This window comes from Eulemur rufifrons, chromosome 6, assembly GCF_041146395.1.
Source record: "Eulemur rufifrons isolate Redbay chromosome 6, OSU_ERuf_1, whole genome shotgun sequence".
Taxonomy (NCBI): Eukaryota; Metazoa; Chordata; class Mammalia; order Primates; family Lemuridae; genus Eulemur; species Eulemur rufifrons.
Genome location: NC_090988.1, coordinates 101,498,204 through 101,520,455, shown reverse-complemented (window position 1 = coordinate 101,520,455; position 22,252 = coordinate 101,498,204). Strand labels below are relative to the sequence as shown.

The following is a 22,252-nucleotide window of genomic DNA, read 5'->3' as shown; positions in this document are numbered from 1 at the left end:
CCTTTGGTTCTGTGACCTTGGTCGCCTCTCTGAGGCTGTTTCCTCATGTAAAAAGTGGAGTGACCACTACCTGATTAGGCCATCGTGAGGATCAAGTGCGACGATGCCGTAAGGGACCAGCACGCATCTGGTGTACGATAGCAGCTCAATCACGGTGGGAAGGGTGGTCATCCTTTCAGAGAAGGGGAAACTCCTGTGCCGCTTATCGGTCTGTTTCTTTGGCTCCAGGGAGGTGCGCAATATCAGGTCCGTTTTACAGATAAAGAAACTGAGGCCTACAAAGGGAACAGGATAAGCCCTGGGGCGCAGGCTGAGGCTAGAGCCCAGTCCTGCTGACTCTGCCCCTGGCGAGCACGTCCCCAGCCCACCCTGGTCCCGGGGCCTGGGAGTGAGGGGCTGCGCTTGTCCCCGGGGCGTCCCTGGACCCCAGGGCGCGCTTGGGTTTCTCCAGCTTGCACCCTGGAAGCGCCGCGCTGCTCCCGCGAGCGGAGAAAGCGCCCGGGGTTGTCACTTTAAATTAAAGAGGGAGCGGGCAGGCGGGCGAGCGCGAGGGAGCGCGCGGCGGGCTCCTGGGAGCGTGCCCGGACTGCGGCGCAGCTCCCGTCCGCCGCCCCGGCCCCGCCGAGCCCCCGGCCCGCGCCGCGCTCCTCCGAGGCAGGCGCCCGGCGACACTGCAGGGGTGGCGTCGCCGCCGGCGGCCGGGGAGGCGCAGGTGCGTGCGCGCTGCGGGAGGCCGGCTGGGAGCCGGGAGCCGGAGCCGGAGCGGCGGCCCCTCTGCGGAGCCGGGGTGAGTACGCACCCGGCCGACCCCCGCGCGCGACCGGGACACGCACTCTGCGCGCGGACGCACGCAGTCCCCTTCCCTGGGCCCCCGACCCCCGACTCTGCGCGCCTGCAGCCCCGCGCCGCGCTTGCACCGAGCGATCGCCGGGCGCCCTACCCGGCCCAGCCACTCCGCGCACTGCGCATCGCATCGCGCCCCGCACGCCCGCCCCGCGTGTGCACACACGCGCTCACCCCGCCATTTACACGCCCCCCCTGCGCCCGCGCTGCACGCACGCCCCTCATTGTCACACTCAGCGCCCTGACTGTCCCCACTGCCCCTGCCCCGGCTCCACTGCCCCTCCCCACTCAAGAGTCAGCTCCCCACACTCTGGTCACGTATCCTGGGGGTTCCTGAGGCAGGAGCGCTGGGTCTGCGGAAACTGTCCCAGTCCGGAGGTGCACGTCGCACCCCATCCCCAGGAGGTCCGGGCTGTGTGAAGAGTCAGAGAGGACCCTCAGCCTCCGGTGTCACTGGCCTGGGTGGGGGGCCTTCCAGGGGCCCCTTGGAACCTTCTGTGCTGCCGCTTCTTGGGGGGAAGGAAGCTTGGCCAGACTCCGGGCCTCAAGATTGTAGATTTAGGCTGAAGCAGGGGAGGGAAGAGGGGACAAACATGGGGACAGGGCCGCCATCCTGGTGAGCCCTCTTCTAGGGGCTGTGGAGACACTGTGTGCCCCCCACCTCAGTCAGTGAGGCCACCCGCATTCCGAAGAGCCTGGGAAACCTGCACCCTGGGGGACAGGTTTGGAAAACAGCAGCAATAGTGCTTCCTATTAGAAATGGGGAAACTGAGGCTCTGAGAGGGCAGGAGACCCACCCAAGTTAACACAGCCAGTCTGAAGAAAGGTCAGGACAAGGACCCCACCCCCTGCCTCACCATTCTCGGTCTGTAATCTTCCCCAGGCAGTTCGGCAGAGTGGGCGCTCCTAGCCTGGGGCTCAGACCCGGACTCCGCCTCTTGTCAGCTCTGGTGACTCTGGGCAGGTCATTTCCTGCACCGCAGCTTTCTCACCAATACAAGGGGCAGGGGAGCAGCCCCCTCAGAAGGCTGCAGGGAGATAACACAGGGCAAGTATTTGGGACAGTGCCTGGCACATAGTAGGTACCCGGTAAATGTCACCTCCCCCAGCCAATCAGTACTGTGGTTTCTGTGGGCTGTTTGGGGGTGGCAGTAGGATGTGGTTATCTCAGAAAGGGATGGGGGCAGGAAGGAGGCACTTGAAAAGGTTTTGAAACCTAAAGATTCTAAAGAGGCTCCCAGCCTGAAAGGTCGGGCTCCCCTGTATCTGTCCGCCATCCATCCCATTACCTGTTGGCTTAAGGTGGGGGTCGGGGAGCCAGCACCTTGCTGGGCAGAGATGTGATTTGAGGACCTTGAGCAAGGAGATGGGGTGGAGAGGGAGCAGAGACACGGGCCCTTCTCTTCTGCAGAGGCACAGCATTGCTGGAAAGCCATTTCTCTGACAAGCCCAGGAGGGAGGCTCCACCAGGGTTGGATTCCAGCAAAGCCAGGTGGTGGCTCTTCCCCGCCCCGCCCCCCGGCGCACCCCCAACGGCCTGCCTGGTCAGCAGTCAGACTGGTGGCCAAGAGCCCAGGCCCAGAACCATTGCACCCTGGCACCCATCCCAGGGCTGCTACTCATGTGCGGAGTAACCTGGGGCCTCAGCTTCCCATCTGTAAAATGGGGACCCATTAATCCATTCAGTCATCAGGTCTGCATTATGTACGTACTACATAGCAGGCACAGTGCTAAGCAGTGAGCACAGATCATGTCTGCGTGCACACAGCAATAGCGAGGTATTGCTAGATAGCTATGATTGAGCTGGAATTCAAAACTAGAGCTGTTCCATTGAGCAAGCTCCATGCAGTTCAGGGGTTGGGTGGGGAGGGGTGCTGAAGGAGGGGGTGTGCAGCCTCAGGAGCTCAGATGAGGGTCTGGAGCAGCTCCGCCTCACCCCTGCTGTGCTGTGTGTCCGAGCTCTGGTCACAGGCTGCCCTGGCTGCCTATACACCTTGTCAGCACCCTGCTCCTAGCTGAAGCCACAGCCCTGTGCCTGGCAGACCACCAGGCTGCCAGCAGGAGCCCACTGAGGTCGGCTCAGGTAAGATGGAGCCAGGGGGTCTCGGAGATAGTGAGTGAAGCCATTAAGAAGGGCACTTGCCTGGCTCGGTCTCAGCTCCCTGCTCGCCAGCTGGGTGACCTTTTGCCAGTTCACTGCCCTTCGCTGAGCCCTTCTCTCCTCCGTGGAGTGGGGGTGCTAACAGCCCCACAGGATTCTGGGGAGTGATGAGGAAGATGGCATGAGGGGTGTTGCTGCTAACGGGAGAGGCCCGGATTGGGCAGCAGACATGGCTACCAGGCCCAGCTCCAGTACTGCTGTCTGTGTGGCTTTGGGCAAGTCACATAACCGCTCTGAACGTCCCCAGCTCATCCAAAGTCCAGCTTCCCCGACTCATGAATGGGGAAGGGAATGGAGGGGTGGGAGGGCCGGGCTTGAACCCTAGAGCAAATGCCTGGGAAGGGCAGAGCCTGCTTAGCTCCAGCTCCTGTTACTGTAGGGAGGGTGTGCGTTGCAGGGGATGGAGACCCATTGTCCCCAGGTCTTCTAACTTTTAAAAGGAAGCTGAGAATCCTTTTTTTAAAATCGATTTTTAATGGGAAATTTCCCAATTTTTGAATTGGAACTCACTTAATTGGCAACTCACTTAAACTTAAGACAAATAAAACCCATCTGTAGGCTGGCAGTGCTGCCCACACGATTCCACTGCTCAGACTAGGGGTTAGGGGGCCGTGGGGGCCGTTGCTAGCCCACTAACCATGGCAGCTAATATTGCCAGCCTGACCACACTTACCTTCTCCTTCCACCCTCCTGGCACCCTCACAGGGCAGTCGTGAGCCCCGATTTACAGAGGGGCAACTGAAGCTCAGAGATACTAAGAAAATCGCCCAAGGTCACTTGAGCTAGTGAGGGGGCAGCTCTGGGATTGAGAGCTGGGTGCAGGTGACTACAAATCCTGTGCTCAGGCTGACCCCTCCAGAAGCCTCAGTGTCCCCTAGCTTCTCTCCTCTCTCCACTCCGGCAGATGTGCTCTGGCTTCTGATCCTTCATAGGGCACCAAGGCTGGAACTTCTGTCTGGGGTGTGCCCAGCAGTCGCTCGCACCGTCACTGAAATCACAGTTCCCTGGCAAGGAGTGCTGTGTTAAAGGGAGGGGGAAGAGCAGGCAGTTAAGGAGTCTGGGGTCTGAGCTGGCCCGGCCTTGGAGGGGACGAGGTCCCCCCGACAGCCAGAGGTTCCATGCAGCTTGCGGTTGTCCTGTACTGCGTGTGTCATGCCTCGGGGGTACCTCACCATGTAAACCTTGCTAGCATGCTGCTGGCATTGGCTGTCCCTGCTCGGCCTCATTTTTGCAAAGTCAGTTTGTGCCAGGTGAGCAGGAAAGAAAGCCGATGCCATTATCAGATTCCCGGCAAGGCAGAAGCAGGCTGGGATGTGTGTGTTCACGTTAACATGTGTGTTTCAGTGTGTCCAGATCCCCTTTTGCCAGGAGCTAGGGCTACCCTGGCAAAATGTACATGTACACAGTGACCGATTTGACCCGCAGATTCCTAGGAAACTTTTTTGGAACCATATGCCCACCTGTGGTAAGACACGGTGGTTAGGAGTGTGGAGCCAGACAGCCTGGGTCGAATACTTTATTAGCTGCATGGTCAGGGGCAAATTACACCTTGGGACTCTCATCTGCAAGCCAGAGATAATAATAGCACCTACTACATGGGGCTGTTTTGAGGATTAAATGAGGTCATATATATGCAAAGTGCTTGCAGCTGAGCTTGGTGTGTAAGCGGTGCTCACAAGGTCGGCTGTCATTGCCATTATCTCTTGCCCAGGGCCCAGGAATGAGCTTCCCCTGAAGTCAGGATGGGTGAAGGCCTTCCGGGTTTAGCACCACCCTCCCATCACCATGACAACCCACATCTCATCCTGGAGTGGGGGCAGCACCGGAGAGCTGGTAGCCAGGAGCTGTCTGTACACCTTTGTCTGCCCTGCTTCTTGAGGCTTCTGCCCTAGGACTTCTGGCAGCCCCATATGTGCTAAAGAACCCTGACCGCATTAAGGCACCCCAACTTCTTGACTCTAAAGCCACAGATTGGGGAAAGCCCTGGGATTCCTGAAAATGCCAAATGTCTCAGCTTCACTCTCCAACTTGACCCCAGTCCCAAAGGGAACCTACAGGACACCTTGAGGGGCTGGGAACAGGTGGGCCACAGCCCCAGAGCCTTTATGCTGCACCTGAACGGTGTTTACATTTTTTGTGAATTGGTAGCAACATTTAAAACTCTGGAAACTGCTCATTTAAAAAAAGCCAGGTATCCGGCTTTTCTTTCAAGAGCCAGAAGATCCAGGAATGCCCGGTCAGCGTTCCCTCTGGAACAGAAAAGCTGCTGCCTTGGGCCAGGCAAACGCTCGGTTCTCACCCCAAGCCCCCTCGTGTCGCACGTCACGGGCGTGTCCCCAGCCCTCTGCGGACTGCGCTGGGCTATCCTGGCCCGCTGCGCCCTCCTGTGCTGAGGTCGGTGCAGCTCATGTTTTCCAGAACTCCCCCACCCGCCCATGTCGAACACATCTGTGAGCCAGATTTACTTCTTTCTTACCAACACTAAGACAACAAGGAGCAGTTGCCTGGGTCCAGGTGATGGCTTGTATGAGCTCCCAGACCTTTCTAGAACAACTTAGTCAGGACTCAGTGGTTCATAAAACCTGGGGGTGGAGGGTGGGGTGGGGAAGCAACGGTGCCAGGCAGCGAGAGGACTGATAATAGAACACTGCGGAAAGGCAGCCTTCCCCACCGGATTCAATGGGGGCATGTGCGGCGAGGCTCGTGAACAAGCCGCGGGCTGCTCTAATGAGTCACTGACAGTCGCTGCTGGTCGGCCTGGTGTTGCTCGGGTAGAAAGCGGGTAGGGTTGCCAGATTTGGCAAATACAATACAGAACACCTAGTAATATTGAAGTTTCAAATAAATAATGGATAACTTTTAGTGTAAGTATATCCCAGGCAATATTTGGGATATACTTATACTAAAAAGTTAACTGAAATTCAAATGTCACTGGGCATCCAGTGTTTTAACTGGCAACCCTGAAATGAGGTCTTAGAGTGTTTGAAAAGAGCTTTAAACACTATTTTTTAACATGTCATCTTAAAAAACACCTACCTTAGGTCAGGCTCCCCTTGCCGCTGAGCGTGAGCTCCAGATGACAGGTGCACGGGCGCCAAGGAGGCCAAGACGCAGGGTCAGGTTGGTGACCCTCTGCAGCCGTCTCCGCTGACTCTCTCTTCCCTTCCAGTTGCACCACTGCAGCGGGCATCATGGCCGTGGACGTGGCAGAATACCACCTGAGTGGTGAGTCCCCAGGGCAGACCCCTCCGCAGGTCACACCTGTGGACTATCCCGTGGGACCCCTGCACCAGGCCTGGGGTGGGAGGCGTCAGGGGGACATGAGTAATGGCCTGTTTTACTATAAGTACAGTCAGCGACTTGCCCAAGGTGGTATAGCCTTGGGGACATTGAGCTTGGACCCGGCTGAGGTCTCCGCATCTTTCCACTCAGGACGTTCCTTCCTGCTATAGTGATTCCGTCTGTTTGATTTGAGGGGACCCCCAGGAGACCCTTGTCCTGCTGTTCCCTGAGGATGAGCCTGTCCCCAGAATCCACTCACCTGGGGCCCTTCATGGAACCTGTCAAGTAGCCAAAGAAAGGACACCCAGGAAGGTCGTTGTTAGGTTCATGGAGCATTAAACCCAGAGATCACCCAGTCCCGGGACGCAGCTGCCACCTTTCCACCCCGTGCCCCGGCAGGCACCGCTGACTAGTCACGGCGCTGAGCCGGGAGATGCCCCCCAGGCTCCAGACACGCCCCTGCGGGCCCGCCAGCCGATGGAGGGTGGTGTCAGAGCTGAAATATACTCGCCATCTTGTCTGTCTGTGTTCCCCTGCCCATTTACAGATGGGAAAAGTGAGGCTCAGCAAGGGAGAGGGACAGTGAGTAAGGAACAGGGTCAGGACATGAACTCAGGTTCCTGACTCCCAGGCCAGCCCCCTGTCACTCCAGCTCCTGCCCTAGCACAGCCCCCAGCCAGCCCAGGGTGAGCTGAAGGATGCAGCAGGGACCACCTTTCCCAGCCCCCAGTCGAGGGTCCTCACTTCCACCCACAGGCCCGGGTCTTAGCCAAGACCTAACATGGCCCCGGGCAAGTGACAAAACCTCTCTGTGCCCCCACTAACTCATCTGTAAAATGGGGACACTTTAGGGCTGTTCAGGGCTGTCGGGAAGATTCAGCGGGCTGACGTTACGTGCAGTGCCCAACACAGCGACTGGGAACACAACCTTCCCCGGTCGGGCCTCTGCCCGGCTAAGTCCTTGGGTCTGGCGTGGAGGGGACCGCACGGCCCGGAGCCGACCACCTGGCAGCAGACCTCCCCCCGACCCCTCAGCGTCCCCGTCCTGACGGTTGGGATAATAATAGAACCTCCTCACAGGGTGGGCTGAGAACCAGCGGGTGCCTGGACAGGTGCTGCTTAGGACACAGCCGCGGGTGCTCCGTGAGGGAGCTGTTCTCCCTCCTCCTCCTCCTCACTCCCCATGTCGCCCAGGGCTGGCACGCCACAAAACCAATCAATAAATAAGTATTGGTTGTCATTTCATGTCACCTTCCGGGGGCTTTTCCTTTTGTGCCCCCAGCCCTGCCCCCTTTTCTGCCAACCCGGGCACGGGTGCCCGTCCCTCAGCACCCCGGACGCTCACGTGCAGGAGCCTGGCTCTGCTTTGCCCCTCGCATGCCTGTGGCCTGCTCAGACCCCAGGCCTCTGCTCCTGCCCCCAGTCAGCCCCCAGTGACTGCTCGGCCGCGGTGACCCAGCCGGAGCGGCGTGCACAGCGCTATCGTGTGCGTCCCGGAGCAGTGTGCATGTCATTCTCACGCGTGCCACTGAGTCCTCGATCTGCCCAGCCCCTGTTCCCCACACTCCCAGGACACCCGAGCCTCATCAGGGCTGGGCGCAGGACCCTCTGTGGATCTCTGTTGTGGTTTTATTGAGCCATGCATTACATCGTAGCCACAGGACAAGTCACAGCACTTCCGTCCTCACCACCTCTCCCTTTCCCTGCCCCCGGTCTGCCCAGCCCTTGCTGGTGCTGTGTGATTTTGACATCAGAATTGTGCAGTTGTACCATATTGGCACTGACTTTTTTTTTCTCTCAACATGTTGGAAATGCCCCCCCCCCCCCCCCCGCCCCGTTGCCACAATGCTGTCCTAATGACCTCAATTGTCATTCTCGAAAGCCAGTGACATTCCCTCCCACCAAGACAGTGCCACCAACCCCCACCAGCCCCCTCGGCGGGCCCTTCAGGCTGTTTCCAGATTTCTGCTGTTATAAATACAGCCTTGGTGATTCACACCAGACATAAAACTTGATAACAACTTGTTGGGATTTTCCCCTTAGAATAAATTTGCCAGAGTGGGCCCACTGGATGGGGGATGTTGTTGTCATCCTCTTCATTTTCCGGATCAGGAAACTGAAGCCCAGAGAGGCTGGGTGACTTGCCTGGGAGCCAAGGTACTTGCACCCAGGCTCTGCCATTTCTCACCTCCGTGGCCTTGAGCAGGGAGACGGATGTGCCCTTTGACCTCCCTCAGCCTCACTTTTCCTCTTCTAGAAAGTGGAGGCAGAGCCTTGTAGGGTGCTCAGGGAGGGGTGGATGTTGGGGCTGAAGGCGGGGCCTGTTGCTCTCCTGAGTCAGTTAGTGTGTGGATTCCGGCAGAGACAACTGGGCTCAGGAGAGAGCAGGGCAGGCTGAGGCCTCCCCGCCAGGGCGGCTGCCGCGCTGCAGGATCCCTCCCAGCGGCCAGGCTTCGGGGCATGGTGGCCAGGAGCCCCTCTAGCCCCAAGTGTCCCCCCTGCTCTGCTTGGGCATTTGGCTTCCTCTAGGCTGTTTATACCCTGCATTCTTCCTGCCCTAGCGTCCCAGTCCCTGTTGCCTTGGCCCAGCATACTTCTTGCTCTTCATATCTCAGTTTACGTGTGCCTCCCCCAGGAAGCCTTCCTGGGCTATTCCCATCACGATTCCTAGCACCCTGTTTTGTCACTTATTTGTCATCTGAGCTACTTAAGGACAGGGACTAGGCCTGGGGCTGACTTCCCGTGCCCACAAGGTGCTGGCACATGGTTCGTGCTCCATGGATGTGCAGTGATAAATCTCCTCCCCCAAGATGCCCTCCCCACTTCTCTCCCTCTTGCTGTGCTAAGTCAAGGCCAAGGGAGGCACCAGTTACCCTGCTTGCTCTGAAGTCCGCTGTCAGAGTTGGAACCCCAGTGCCACCCCTTCGTGGTTCCGTGACCTTGGGCAAGTTCTTTAGCCTTTCTGTGGGCCAGTTTCCCCATTTGACTTGAGGTAGACATATAATGGCACTGAGAACAGTTCAGAGACTCCGCCAGCACTGTGAGCTTCTGCAAAATGAACCTGGCTCCGCCTTGGGAAAGTAGGGCCAGATTTCCACGTAGAGTGAGGCGAGACGTTTAACGTGTGTGGTCCTGCCACAGGCCAGGCACTGTGCTAGGTGAGGACTCGCTCACCATGGCCAAAGGGATAATTAATTACCATGCTTGGGGACAGTGAGACTCAGATAGGGAAAGTTATTTACTCATGAGCACAGAAAAAGCATTTGAGCATCTGGATTTGTCTCCAAGCCGTGACTGCCTGCAGCCGCCTCACTCTTCTGGCTGAGTGGCTGGTTTGTTTGTTTTGGTAAGAGATTCACTGAAAGATAAGATTCACATACCAAACAATTTACCCACTTAAAGTGTACAATTTCCTGGTTTTTAATATACTGTGCAACCAGCAGCACGGTGAATTTTTAGAATACTTTCATCACCCCAAAAAGAAACCCTGTCCCCTTCAACTTCCCCAGCCTCTGCCAATCACTAATTCTACTACATAAATTTGTATAGATTCTGTCTGTATAGATTTGCCTATTCTGCACATTTCATGTACAGGTTGAGTATCTCATATCCAAAAATCTGAAATCTGAAATGCTCTAAGCTCTGAAACTTTTTGAGCACTGACGTGACGCTCAAAGGAAATGCTCATTGGAGCATTTTGGATTTGGGACTTTTGGATTAGGGATGCTCAGCCAGTAAGTATAATACAAATATTCCTAAGTCAGAAAAAATCCCAAATCCGAAACACTTCTGGTCCCAAGCAGACCCAAGACGGGGGTCTGTATCTTCTTCCTCACGGGATCCCCGGCACCTCGCGCCGAGCCTGGCACATAGCAGGCATTCAGTAACACTCGTCCAGCGCGTAAGCCAGTGCGGAACAGCCGGCCCCTGGGTGGGGGTCCGTAACTGCCGGTGGGGGGCTCCAGCACCCGCTCATGAGAGGCTGCCCTTGCCTTGCAGTCATCAAGAGCCCGCCTGGCTGGGAGGTGGGTGTCTACGCTGCAGGGGCCCTGGCGCTGCTGGGCATCGCGGCTGTGAGCCTGTGGAAGCTCTGGACGTCGGGGAGCTTCCCCAGCCCCTCCCCGTTCCCGAATTACGACTACAGATACCTTCAGCAGAAGTACGGAGAGACCTACGCAGAGGCCAGGCAGAAGGTGAGGCTCTGCTCCCGCAGGCGCACACAGGTGTACCCCACGGCCCTCCCCGTCCACGCTCGGGACCGGCCTCCAGTCTCTCCCCTCCTAGGTGATGTCCTCTGAGTGGGGACCAGACCTCCTTGTCCTCCTTCGTATCTTCTACTCCTAGCCCAATGCTAGGGAGTCAGGAAATACTTGCTGAATGAATAAATGCTTCCAATTTTTAACGGCATCCTGTGAAAAGTACAAAAAAATATAAATAAGGCTGGATGTGGTGGCTCACGCCTGTAATCCCAGCACTTTGGGAAGCCGAGGCAGGAGGATCGCTTGAGTTTGAGACCAGCCTAAGCAACATAGCGAGACCCCATCTCTACAAAAAACAAAAAAAGAAAAATTAACCAGGCATGGTGGCACACACCTGTAGTCCCAGGTGGCTGAGGCAGGAAAATCGATTGAGCCCAGGGGTTCGAAGTTGCAGTGAGCTATGATGACGCCACTGCACTCTAGCCCAGGTGACAGAGTGAGATCCTGTCTCAAAAAAAAAGAAAGAAAACCAAAAAATATATATATATAAATAAGAAGAAAAACATTTCCCCATAGGCCACTCCCCAGAGGCAAGCAACTGTTAACTGTTTTTTAACTATTAACATTTTGATATACTTCTGTCCAATATTTTGAATCTACCTCCCCCAGTCTTTTTCCATGTGTAGTTTTTACACACTGGGTGTCATAGCTACGTAGACTTTTATACCCTGCCCTTTTCATCTCATTTAAAGCTGAAGCATTTTCCCATATTGTGGAATGCCCGTCGTAAACATCACTTTAACAGCTGCATGAGATTCCTTTTTGTGCATGTGCCATGGTTTACTAAGTGCTGTTATAAATAATGCAGTAGATGTTTTGTGTATAAAACTCGGTCTTCATTTGGGAGAGTGTACTTGGGAAGGATGCCCGGATGTGGAGTGGCTGTACCGGGGATACCAACAGTTTCAGGGCTCTCACTGTACATTGCTAAATGTTTCAACACTTGGCAGAGAATTTTTCAAATGTCATATAGAGTTCCAGAGAGCACAGCCGGAATCTATTACCAGATTAGAGTCCCTCGTGCTCACTCACTTGGGGTGTTCAGGGGGACTATCTCAAACTCTGTTGTGGGGAATATAGTGTAAATTAGAACAACTTTTCCAAACAGCATTTTGACAACACATATCAAAAGCCTTCAGAAGGACTGTGTCCTATGAGCCAGGGTTTTTTGTTTTGTTTTGGGTTTTTTTTTTTTTTTTTTCTTGAAACAGAGTCTTGCTCTGTTGCCCTGGGCCAGAGTGCCATGGCGTCATCATAGCTCACAGCAATCTCAAACTCCTGGGCTCAAGTGGTCCTCCTGCCTCAGCCTCCCAAGTAGCTGGGACTATAGGCGTGTGCTGCTATGGGCCAGCTAATTTTTCTATTTTTAGTAGAGATAGGGTCTGGCTTTTGCTTAGGTTGGTATCAAACTCCTGGGCTCAAGCAATCCTCCTGCCTCAGCCTCCCAAAGTGCTAGGATCACAGGCGTGAGCCACCAAACCCCACCCAGGATTTTTTTTAATACTTTTTTTTTAGAGATGGGTCTTGCTATATTGCCAAGGGTGGCCTCAACCTCCTGGACTTAAGTGATCCTCCCACCTCAGCTTCCCAAGTAGCTGAGACTACAGATACACACCACTTTGCCCAGTTGCCAAGCCAGGATTTTAAGAAAGCTATTAAATGCTGCATTATTTGTATTTCTGAAAAAATCACAAAAAACATAAATGTCCAACAAGAGAGGAATAGTAAAAGAGATTATGGTTATCCACTCAATGGAAAATTGGGGAGCCATTAAAAACTGTAGTAATGGCCAGGCACAGTCGCTCTTGTCTGTAATCTCAGCACTTTGGGAGGCCAAGGCAGGAGGATCACTTGAGTCCAGGAGTTTAAGACCAGCCTGGACAACATAGCAAGACCCTGTTTCTCTAAAAATATATATATGTTAGCTGGGTGTGGTGGTACACACCTCTAGTCCCAGCTACTTGGGAGGCTGAGACAGGAAGATCACTTGAGCACAGGAATTTGAGGTTATGGAGAGCTACGATTAGGCCACTGCATTCCAGCCTGGGCAACAGAGCAAGACCCTGTCTCTTAAAAAAATAAACAAATTATGGTAATAAAGGCTATGTGGAGATAAAAATTATAGTAATGAAGACAAGAAAGATGCTTATGGTATAAAGGCTTTTTCTTTTTTTGTGATAGAGTCTCACTCTGTCACCCTGGGTAGTGGGCGTTGGCATCATCATAGCTCACAGCAACCTCAAACTCCTGGGCTAAAACGATCCTCCTGCCTCAGCCTCCTGAGTAGCTGAGACTACAGGTGCACACCACCGGGCCTGGCTAATTTTTCTATTTTTTGCAAAGACAGGGTCTTGCTCTTGATCAGGCTGGTCTTGAACTCCTGAGCTCAAGCGACCCTCCCACCTCGGCCTCCCAGAGTGCTGGGATCACAGACGTGATCACGGCGCCCTGCCTGTATAAAGGCTTTTGCTTTCTCAAATCCAAAGGTTAACTTAGGGAAAAGGAAAGTTTGAGTATTTGGGCCAGTATTACCAAATAGAAAGCTGTCTGTGTTGTAGACTTCCCTCGAGGCTGCCTGATCATCTGCCAAGTGCCACACCCTAGCATTCCCACCTGCTCCCCTTGTTCGGGACACTTAGGTCCCTAACTACGTTTCTTTCTGTCACTGTAATTGACCTCTTTATGTATGGAATTCTGTCCCTACAAATAAACATTTTGAGAACAAGCTTTCTTACGTTCTGGTTAAGGAGAGGAAAATAAGTGACATGAAATGACATTAAACAAGGATCGTCTTAACTAAGAAATGCACTGATAGGGGAATGTGAATGAGCAGGGCTTACTGCATCTCTCTGCTGTCTCCTAACGACCTTGCCTATGGTCCTTGTGATGCTCCCTCCTACGCCCCTTTCTCTCACCCCCAGAGAGTGCCTGCCTGGGACACCCAGCAGGCCAGCGCGCGGGGACCACCCAGCCGCAAAGGCAGCCTCAGCATCGAAGATGCCTTTGAGAGCATCAGCGAGCTGGGGCCCCTGGAGCTGATGGGCCGGGAGCTGGACCTGGCCCCCTACGGGACCCTCCACAAGTCCCAGTCGGCCGACTCCCTGAACTCCATCTCCTCCGTGAGCAACAACTTTGGGCAGGACTTCACGCTGGGCCAGGTGGAAGTGAACATGGACTACGACGCCACTTCCCACACCCTGCACGTGGCCGTGCTGCAGGGCAAGGACCTCCTGGAGCGGGAGGAGGCCAGCTTCGAGTCCTGCTTCATGCGCGTCAGCCTGCTGCCCGACGAGCAGATCGTGGGCATTTCCCGGGTAGGTGGTGCTGGCGGGCAGAGGTGTGTGCCGGCTGCCAGCCTCCTTCCCAGGTCTGCGGGACCAGGCAGGACCCACGGAGGGTGCCAGAGAGCAGGCTGGATGCTGATGCCAGAGCTGAAGGGTGGGGACTGTAGAGGGAACAGAGCCAGGAGTTTGGGGCCTCCCCCTAGGGCTCTCCTGCCACAGGGATACGGTGTGTGGCAAGTGTCCGTTTCCATGTCCATCCCTGTGTCCATATGGGGTCTTGGCAGAGAGGGATGGCATAGGGCTGTTTAGAGTGCTGTGGGTGGGGTGTGGGGCCACCTCAGGGAGGCTGGCACCCGGTCTAGTACAGGAGGGGCTGAACGATGAGGGGAAGGGGAGGTTACCAGACCCAGAAGGAGAGAGGCCGTGGAGAGGGCCACCTTGACAGGGGCTGTGCCTTTGGTCAAGGCCATGGTCAGCCTGCAGCAATACTGCCGAGAAGGACCTCAGAGGATAAGTACTCGGACCTCCAATTTCCCTCTGCTCACGCCCACGGGCTGACCCCGCTGGAAGCCAGAGGACGAGGGGCCTGTTGATGCAGCCGATGGGGGTCAGCTCCTGCGTGGAGAGCAGAGTGGGGAAGGGTGGAGAGTAAACTAGGGGTACCCCCCCGGGCCCCCCTGCACGCCCCTCTGCCTTGCTGAGAGGGAGCCAAGCTGAGCTGAGACACGCCCCACTGCCCAGCAGCAGGTAGCTCTGGGCTGAATGGACACCGAATCCGGGAGCTGCTGAGATGGGCGCGGTCAGCACGCGGTAGCTCTGACCGGAGTGGGCGGAGCCTGAGGACCCGCAGGACCAAGTGCCCTCCGACTCCTGGAGACCCACCTGTGTCTGGTCACTTACCATGCTGAAAATTGGCTGGCCGGCCCTCAGTGCCGGACACCGTCCTCCCTCCCCCACTCCACCCTGTGCCATCATTCTAGGAAAGTCTAGAACTGACCGCCAGCCCTGTGTATGTGGGGCACCAAGAGCGGGTGGCCCAGCTTCCGAAAGGCAGTACAGTGGGTAGTGAGGAGCAGGACCTAGGAGCCTGACTACCTGGGTTCAAATCCCAGTTCCACCACTTCCTAGCAGTGTGACCTTGGGTAAGTCACTTTAGTGCCCCGTGACTCAGTTTCCCCAATCTGTCAAATAGGCATCATAATTATTGAGGAAGAGATGGGTCAATACATGTCAAGTCCTTGGAAGTGCTCAATTGGCTCTGAGGACCACGGAGGGCCCCTTTTGGGCCCGATCCATGTTCCCTGTGGCCTGAGCTGCCCAGAGGACTCTGGGTGGTTCAGGACACATCCCTTGAGGAGGGACGTTGGCAGACAGCAGCCACATAGCCTGACGCATGCTGAGAACCTGGCTCGCAGAGCCCCACACATCCATGATTCTCTCAGTAGTCCCCTGAGGCCAACAGGACAGACTGTTAGGGCATCTCACAGATGAGGAAGCTGAGGCCCAGGAATGCACTTTGCCCCAACAAGTAAGAGGAGACCCAGAACTTGAACCCAGGGTTCCCATCCTCCTCTACCACATGCCCATAGAGCACAGCACTCAGACAATGGGTGGCTGGGAGCCCGAGCCCCTACGGCAGGGGACAGCAACAAGACCAGTTTGATGGGCGGCAGGAGAGATGGAGCTGGAAGGGCATAAGGAGCCCAAATGCCAAGGTCGGGAGTTGGGAGCTGGGCTTTATCCCTTGGGGACAAGGCACCCTTGAAGAGCAAGGCATTGTGTGGGGAGCGTGGCTCCCAGGGAGCACTGCAAGAAGAGCCTTCCCAGAGCCCAGGCAGTGACAGAAGAGTGTGGTGCATGGCGGTGGAGGCGCTGGGGGATTGGTTCTGGGGAAGGCAGGCTTCTTAGCTTCACGACCTGGCCAGTCCCACCAAGTGGGTGCTGCCCCCAGGCTGGGCAGCCCCCCAGCTTCAGGCAAGGTGCCCGGGATGAGAGGTCCTTTCTTTAAATATCGCCAGGCAGTGACTCAGGCAGCCCCCATGAGAGGAGAGCAGTGCCCGCGAGCGCACCTTCCCAGGGGGCCTGCCCACGGCTTCCTGGGAGGAGGCCAGTGGCGCCCACCAGGCAGGACTAGGCTTGGAAATGGAGTCTGCCCAGCCTTGCCTGTCCCCTCCCTCCCTCCGTCCGCCCATCCCTCCTGCAGCATTCAGACCAGACAGTCCTGGGCCAGGCTCTGCAGGGGGCTGGGACATCAGTGGCTTTTGACTTCACACCCCCACTGCAGGCCTGGCCCAGGGCTGGACTCGAGCCCAGCTCAGCCAGAACACCACGAGGGTTCGGTGGCACCATGGGCACTGAGGGTGGAGATTAGTTGGGATCAGATTGTGGCAGCTTCAAATGCCAGGCCACTAGATCAGCCACCACTGAGGAAAGGACAGAGAACTTTTAAACTTTTAAGGCTGAACCACCAAAGGGAAGACTGGCTTTGAGGTTGTTGGGACTCTAGCGCAGGTCTCTGGAGTCCCTGCCCCGTGATCTCTCCCTGCTGTGGCCTCTCAGGCCCCTGGCTGCCACCGCCCCAGCTTCGGCACTCGCTCCATGGCCCTTTCTCTCTGCAGATCCAGAGGAATGCCTACTCCATCTTCTTCGATGAGAAGTTCTCCATCCCCCTGGATCCCACAGCCCTGGAGGAGAAGAGCCTGCGGTTTTCTGTGTTTGGCATTGATGAGGACGAGCGGAATGTCAGCACGGGGGTGGTGGAGCTGAAGCTTTCTGTGCTCGACCTCCCACTGCAGCCCTTCAGCGGCTGGCTCTACTTACAGGACCAGAACAAGGTAAGTCTGACCTGCTTCGGCCTGTCCATCTACCCCTGAAGAAAGCGCGCGGACGCATGCAAACTTCTGAGGGGGGCCTCCATTGTCCTTGCAACAACCTGAACCCTGATCATTAGGAGGGCAGAGAAGGAGACCTGAGCCACGTTTGAGGAAACTCTGATTACTGCAGGCAAGTGACAAAATCATCTTGACCACTGTTTATAGCTCGTCTACTGCTCTTTCCACCAAACTTTCAGAGGTTCAACTTCTGCAGAGCTTCTGTTAGGGAAACACTCCTCTGGCCCTAAAGGGGATTATTTCAGACAGAGGCCGAGCTGAAGTTTACCTTTATAAATGTAGGCGTGCTCAGGGAACATTGTTGTTAAAGCAATGGATTTAATGCCATTCCACTTGGATCTCTATACACTACCACCACATAGTGGTTCCTTGGCCTAGAATGAGGGAACAAAACTGCATTTGACTGCTACATTTGACAGGCTGCCTCCGGCCCTCCCTCCAAGGCACAGCTCACATCGCAGCCAGGGGAAGGGAGGGGTGGCGCGTGCTGCACGCAGTGTGGGGAGAGGGGGAAGTGTCCCTTTCTCAGTCCTGCCAGTCCAGTGCCCTGGTGTAAGGGGCCCCAAGGACGGCCACTCCCCTGTGGAGAAGGGAGCCTGTGCCTTTCCCTGGCAATCGAGGCCTTTCCCTAGACCGCTCAAGTCCTAGGGGGAGAAGCCTTCTGAGCCACCCTCCTGTCCACCAGGCCGCCGACGCTGTGGGAGAGATCCTGCTCTCGCTCAGCTACCTCCCCACGGCGGAGCGCCTCACCGTGGTCGTGGTGAAGGCCAAGAATCTCATCTGGACCAACGACAAGACCACAGCGGGTAAGGCCCTGCGGGCTGCCTGGCTCCTCCATGTGGCTCCGTGGAAGCTGTGGCCCAGCTGCTGTGCTGTGAGCCCTGGAGGCATCAGCAGGTGTGGGACACAGTGCCAGGGTCCCCCGTGGCTTCAGCTGAGCTCAGGACCCGTGCACAGTGGGAAGATTAGTCCAGCGGGGGAACCGTGGTAGCCCTGGAGGATGGCAGGGCCCCCTGTGAGGGCAGAGTGATGGTGGCCCAGGGTGATGGTGGCCCAGGGTGACGGGGGGCCCAGGGTGACGGGGGCCCAGGGTGATGGGGGGCCCAGGGTGACGGGGGCAGGGTGACAGGGAGGCCCAGGGCGATGGGAGGGCCAAGATGACAGGGGCCCAGGTTGACAGGGGGCCAGGATGATGGGGGTCTGAGAGCAGGAGGCAGCACTCAGGGCCGGGGGCGCTGAGCAGGGAACCAGGGAGGTGCCTGCTTCCCGGAGCTGGAATTCATGATGGAGGCTCCATTCTCATTCACAGGGCAACATCCCAGGGGACTGGGGCTGCTGGGTCGGGTGGGTGCCAGGCAGGACCTGATGCCCTGGTCTGCGAGACCCTCTGGCCCTCTCAAAATTGGGACCCGTGGAGGCAGCTGTACTCTGGGTAACCAAAGGCAGGGCCTGGGGGAGCCCGACCTACTGGGATTTGCAGGCAGGCTCAGCAAGGACACCCTCTGGGCAACAGGTGACGGCCAGAGGGCAACTTGTTCTTTCAGAGCTGCACACAGTTGCGTCAGGCTCTGCTGAGCGGGAGCCGGCTGACTCACAGCTGACGTCTGCACTCGGACCATTTATAGAATGAAAAGTGGCAGGTCCGCTGAGCCCCCAGAGCACCGCGTGAGGGGAGTGTGTGGGCGTGAGGCAGGCGCTGAGTCCAAAGCCCAGCCCTCTCCTGACGTGCCATGTGAGCCTCAGTCTTCTCAGCTGTGAAGTGGGAGAAAGGATGAAGGGCCAGTGGCAGGACTGTGGGAGATAAGGGCACTAGCCGAGGTGTGGGGAGTCTGGAGCCCTGGGCCGAGCGGGACTAGGCAGGCTGCGCCAAGCAAGTGTGGCCTGGCCCTCACCCCCTACCTGCCTGCAGACCCCTTCGTCAAGGTATACCTGCTGCAGGATGGGAGGAAGATGAGCAAGAAAAAGACGGCCGTGAAGAGGGATGACCCCAACCCGGTGTTCAACGAAGCCATGATCTTCTCGGTGCCAGCCATCGTGCTCCAGGTGAGGAGGAGGGGCAGGGAGGAGGCCAGGTCAGCCTGGGACTCGGGGGCCAGGCCATCTCTGCAGCTTCACTTCTCGGGGCTCCTGCAGGTGGTAATGGTTTGCCTCAAGCCATCACCCTTCTGGCATTTATTGAGCACCCACTGGGTACCAGCCCTGTGGTGGGTGCTGGGGCACAGGCACTGTTTTCCTGGTACACACAAGAAGTTAGGTCCCCAGACAGTTCTAATCCACTGAGAGCATCTCAGACTTCAGCAGTCGAGGGGTGGGGGATCCCGCAGGAGGGGCTGGCTCGGCTGAGGTCGGGGATAGACAGTCCCCAGTGGAGGGAACTGCAGAGGCCTGGAGATGAGCCGGGGTAACCCAAGGCCCAGAGTGCTGGCTCTAAATCTCCCAAGGCTCAACCACAGAGGCCCTGCTGGGCACCCCCATGGCTTTCAGAAGGTGATGAGCCCCAGGGAGACCCCCTCCCAGCAGGGACATCAAAGACCGTGGGTTGGGGGACTGCAGAGGATATGGTTGGGTCCTGCTTACATGCCTCAGAGGATGGGGATCTCACTACCTCCCTTCACTATCTTCTTCCATCCCTCAGCACTTCTGACAGTGAAAAAGTCCTTTGTGTCTTAAGCCGAAACCCGTGGCTGTTGTGGCCCTGGGGCTGTAGAAAGCCTACCTAACCTTCCCTCCCTGGGGCAGGCACCCAGTCTGGATCTGCATGCCCAGAACTCTGCCTCACCCTGGGTGTTCCTACCCCAGGCAAACATCCCAGCATCTCTGGCTGGTCCTGGGTATCGTAGCCTTGCCCTGCCCTTGTGGGACAGGCTTCCCACCTGTCCCCTACCTCCCCCAGGTGGTCATAGTGCCACCACTCCACAGCCTCTACAAACAAGATCATGGGGGAGGATGGGGAGGACAAAAGTCGGGCTGGGTTCTAGTCTCACTTTTACTGCTTTGATCTCAAGCAAGTTCTTTCCCTTCCTGGGTTGTGAGTGCAACATAGTGACGATATTCCTAATAAGGACAGACCTCTGTGATGCTCTGTGTACGGGCGCCACGCGACACATTTTAAGTCATTTTGTTCCCGGAACAGCCCTATGAGGTAGGAACCATTATTATCGTCACCATTTTACAGATGGAGAAACTGAGGTAGCAAAAGCCCAAGTCACTGCCTAAGGCCATGCAGCGAGGGGGTGGTGAGGCCAGCACTGGAGCCCTGGCGGTGTGGGAGCCACTGTGTAGGGAGGCAGCAAGAGAAGGCTGTGGGGACCTAGTCGAGACCCTTACCTGCCAGTTATTTCCTGGGTGACCTTGGAAAAGTCCCCTCACCTCCCAGATCAGAGGTGAGAAATCAGGGAGCTGCGCCTGGCCCCCCGCTGGGGCCTAGACATTAACAGCTTGGGACCCAGGAGCCAAGGGAGACCTCTGGTCGCTCCTGGTCCCCAACACCCATGTTGCCTCCTCCCCAGGACCTGTCTCTCCGCGTGACAGTGGCAGAGAGCAGCAGCGATGGTCGTGGGGACAACGTGGGCCACGTCATCATTGGGCCATCGGCCAGCGGCATGGGCACCACACATTGGAACCAGATGCTGGCCACACTGCGCAGGCCCGTGTCCATGTGGCACGCTGTCCGGCGAAACTAGCAGCCAGCGTGGGCCAGGCGGGCGGCAGAGCCGCTGGAGCCTGGCACAAACTCAGCTCTGGCCCTCTCCATAGCCCGCTGGAGCCATGAATGCTGGGGTCCCCGGGCAGAGTCCTCATGAGCCATCTCCGTCCCTTTGTGCAGATTGGAGCGGCCGTGGCTGCATGTCCAGCGACCCAGGGCTCTCTCCCACTGAGGACCAGCTGTGGCTGGGCCAGGACCCAGGGAGTGCAGCTGGGCACTGGCCAGTTGGGCTCCATCTCGAGCTCCCCCCACCCTGCTCCCGCCGGGAGGCGAGCTGCCAAGGCAGGCCACCGAGTCTTGGGTACAGTCACTGGGCTAGGCACCTAGGACCGGCAGGGGTAACACAAACAGAAGCCTGCCCCCAGGACATCGGGAAAACAAGACCCCTTGCCCCAGGGGCTCTGCTCTGTGCTGACCGGTGGCCCAGCCCCACAGGCTCCAGAGGGCGCTGAGGGAGGAGGGGGCGGCAGGGAAGGAGCTGAGCATGTCCCAGGCAGGGGCCCGCCTGGGAAAGGATGGGAACTTTCCGGCACAAACGCAGGCCTCAGCCCGCTGCAGTGGATCAGGAAGGGACCTCTCTGGGCAGGAGAGACGGAGAGACCAGGCCCAGGCGGAAGCCTGCAGGCCGCGTGAAACGTGGCTCCCGAGCTATTCGCTGTGAACTCCGCTCCCGAACCTCAGCCGTGGCGAGAACCCAGGTCCCCGCTCCGTCCCGCGCAGACAGGCACTGGCTCTGCAGGCGCTTGCTGCGGCCCTCCAGGCCAGGTCGCTGGCGGTGGTGGGGCCGGTGGAACACTGGCGGCAGAGGTCTTGGTGGGCCGCGGGCACCTGGAAAGATGTAGTGGACAAGGAAGCCCCTCGGCGGGGCCTTGGAGCCGTGGCAGTGAGGAGGGACTGTCCAGGTGGCTGAGGCATGATGGGAACTTGGGGAAGATCAGGGAGGTTGGGTGGCTTGAGGGACAGCCCGAGAAGATTGAATGCCAGTCTAGGAAGGGGTGGCTCTGGAGCATGGCTCCAACCCCCAGGACGCCAGGTGTCTAGGTCAAGTTCCCTGGAAGTAAAACCTGAGATGGGGACTCCTGCGCCCGGGCTTGTTGGGGGAGGAGCTCCCAGAGAAACTTGTCAGGGAGAGAGGGAAGCTCAGGGGGTGGAGGGGCGGTGGGGGGGGGAGCCAAGCACTTTGTGGCTTCAGGGACACTCAGCCTCTGCCCGATGGCTAGGGGGGGCCTGGAGTACAAGTGCACCCCCGGGGCTGCCCAGACACAGAGGGGCTGGCCTGTTACACTCCACAGGAGTCAGTCTTTGGCTGCCACCCCAGCCCCACCTGGAGTGAGGGCGTATACGCCTTCCCAGGTGTCGCAGGCTGAGGTGGCTCTTGGCCACCAGGGGCAGTCCCAGAGGAGCAGTAGCTTCCTGCCCTCCGCAGCTGAGGGAAGGAGGCCACCCACAGGTGAGGGCGTGGGCTCTCAGGCTGGCTTCCTGTTCCTTGGCCCTGGGCCAAGCTGTGGAGACCCAGGTCCAACCAGTTATCCCCAGTGACATGGGGAGTGTCTAGAAGAGGGACCCAGCGAGGTCATGGGCCTGGAGGCAGGACGGTGGCTCTCCCCACCTGACGCTGCCATGGCCCAGCCCTGAGGCCAGCTCCCTACCCTGTGGCCAGCAGGAGTGAGTACAGGCCAGGAGACACATGGCTGGGCGAGCCTTCGCCGCCTGGGCGACCCGACTCTCTAACCCGGTGGCTGCGCGGTGCAGGCCATCCGTGCCCCCACTCTCTGCCCTCCCTCTCACTGCATGACATGTTGACTGTGTACCCGGGATGGCCACGG

At 57.5% G+C, this 22,252-nt stretch overlaps 1 protein-coding gene across 1 annotated transcript; it reads left to right on the top strand.

Moving 5' to 3' along the window:
- The first annotated feature begins 231 nt into the window (after positions 1–231).
- SYT12 (synaptotagmin 12) lies at positions 232–21,911 on the top strand. The gene is made up of 8 exons (XM_069471789.1): positions 232–246; positions 6,174–6,229; positions 10,286–10,479; positions 13,467–13,859; positions 16,448–16,663; positions 17,406–17,526; positions 18,630–18,763; positions 20,230–21,911. Exons 2-8 carry the CDS (start codon positions 6,196–6,198, stop codon positions 20,401–20,403), a joined length of 1,266 nt encoding a protein of 421 aa, XP_069327890.1. The 5' UTR covers positions 232–246; positions 6,174–6,195; the 3' UTR covers positions 20,404–21,911.
- The last annotated feature ends 341 nt before the right edge of the window (positions 21,912–22,252 follow it).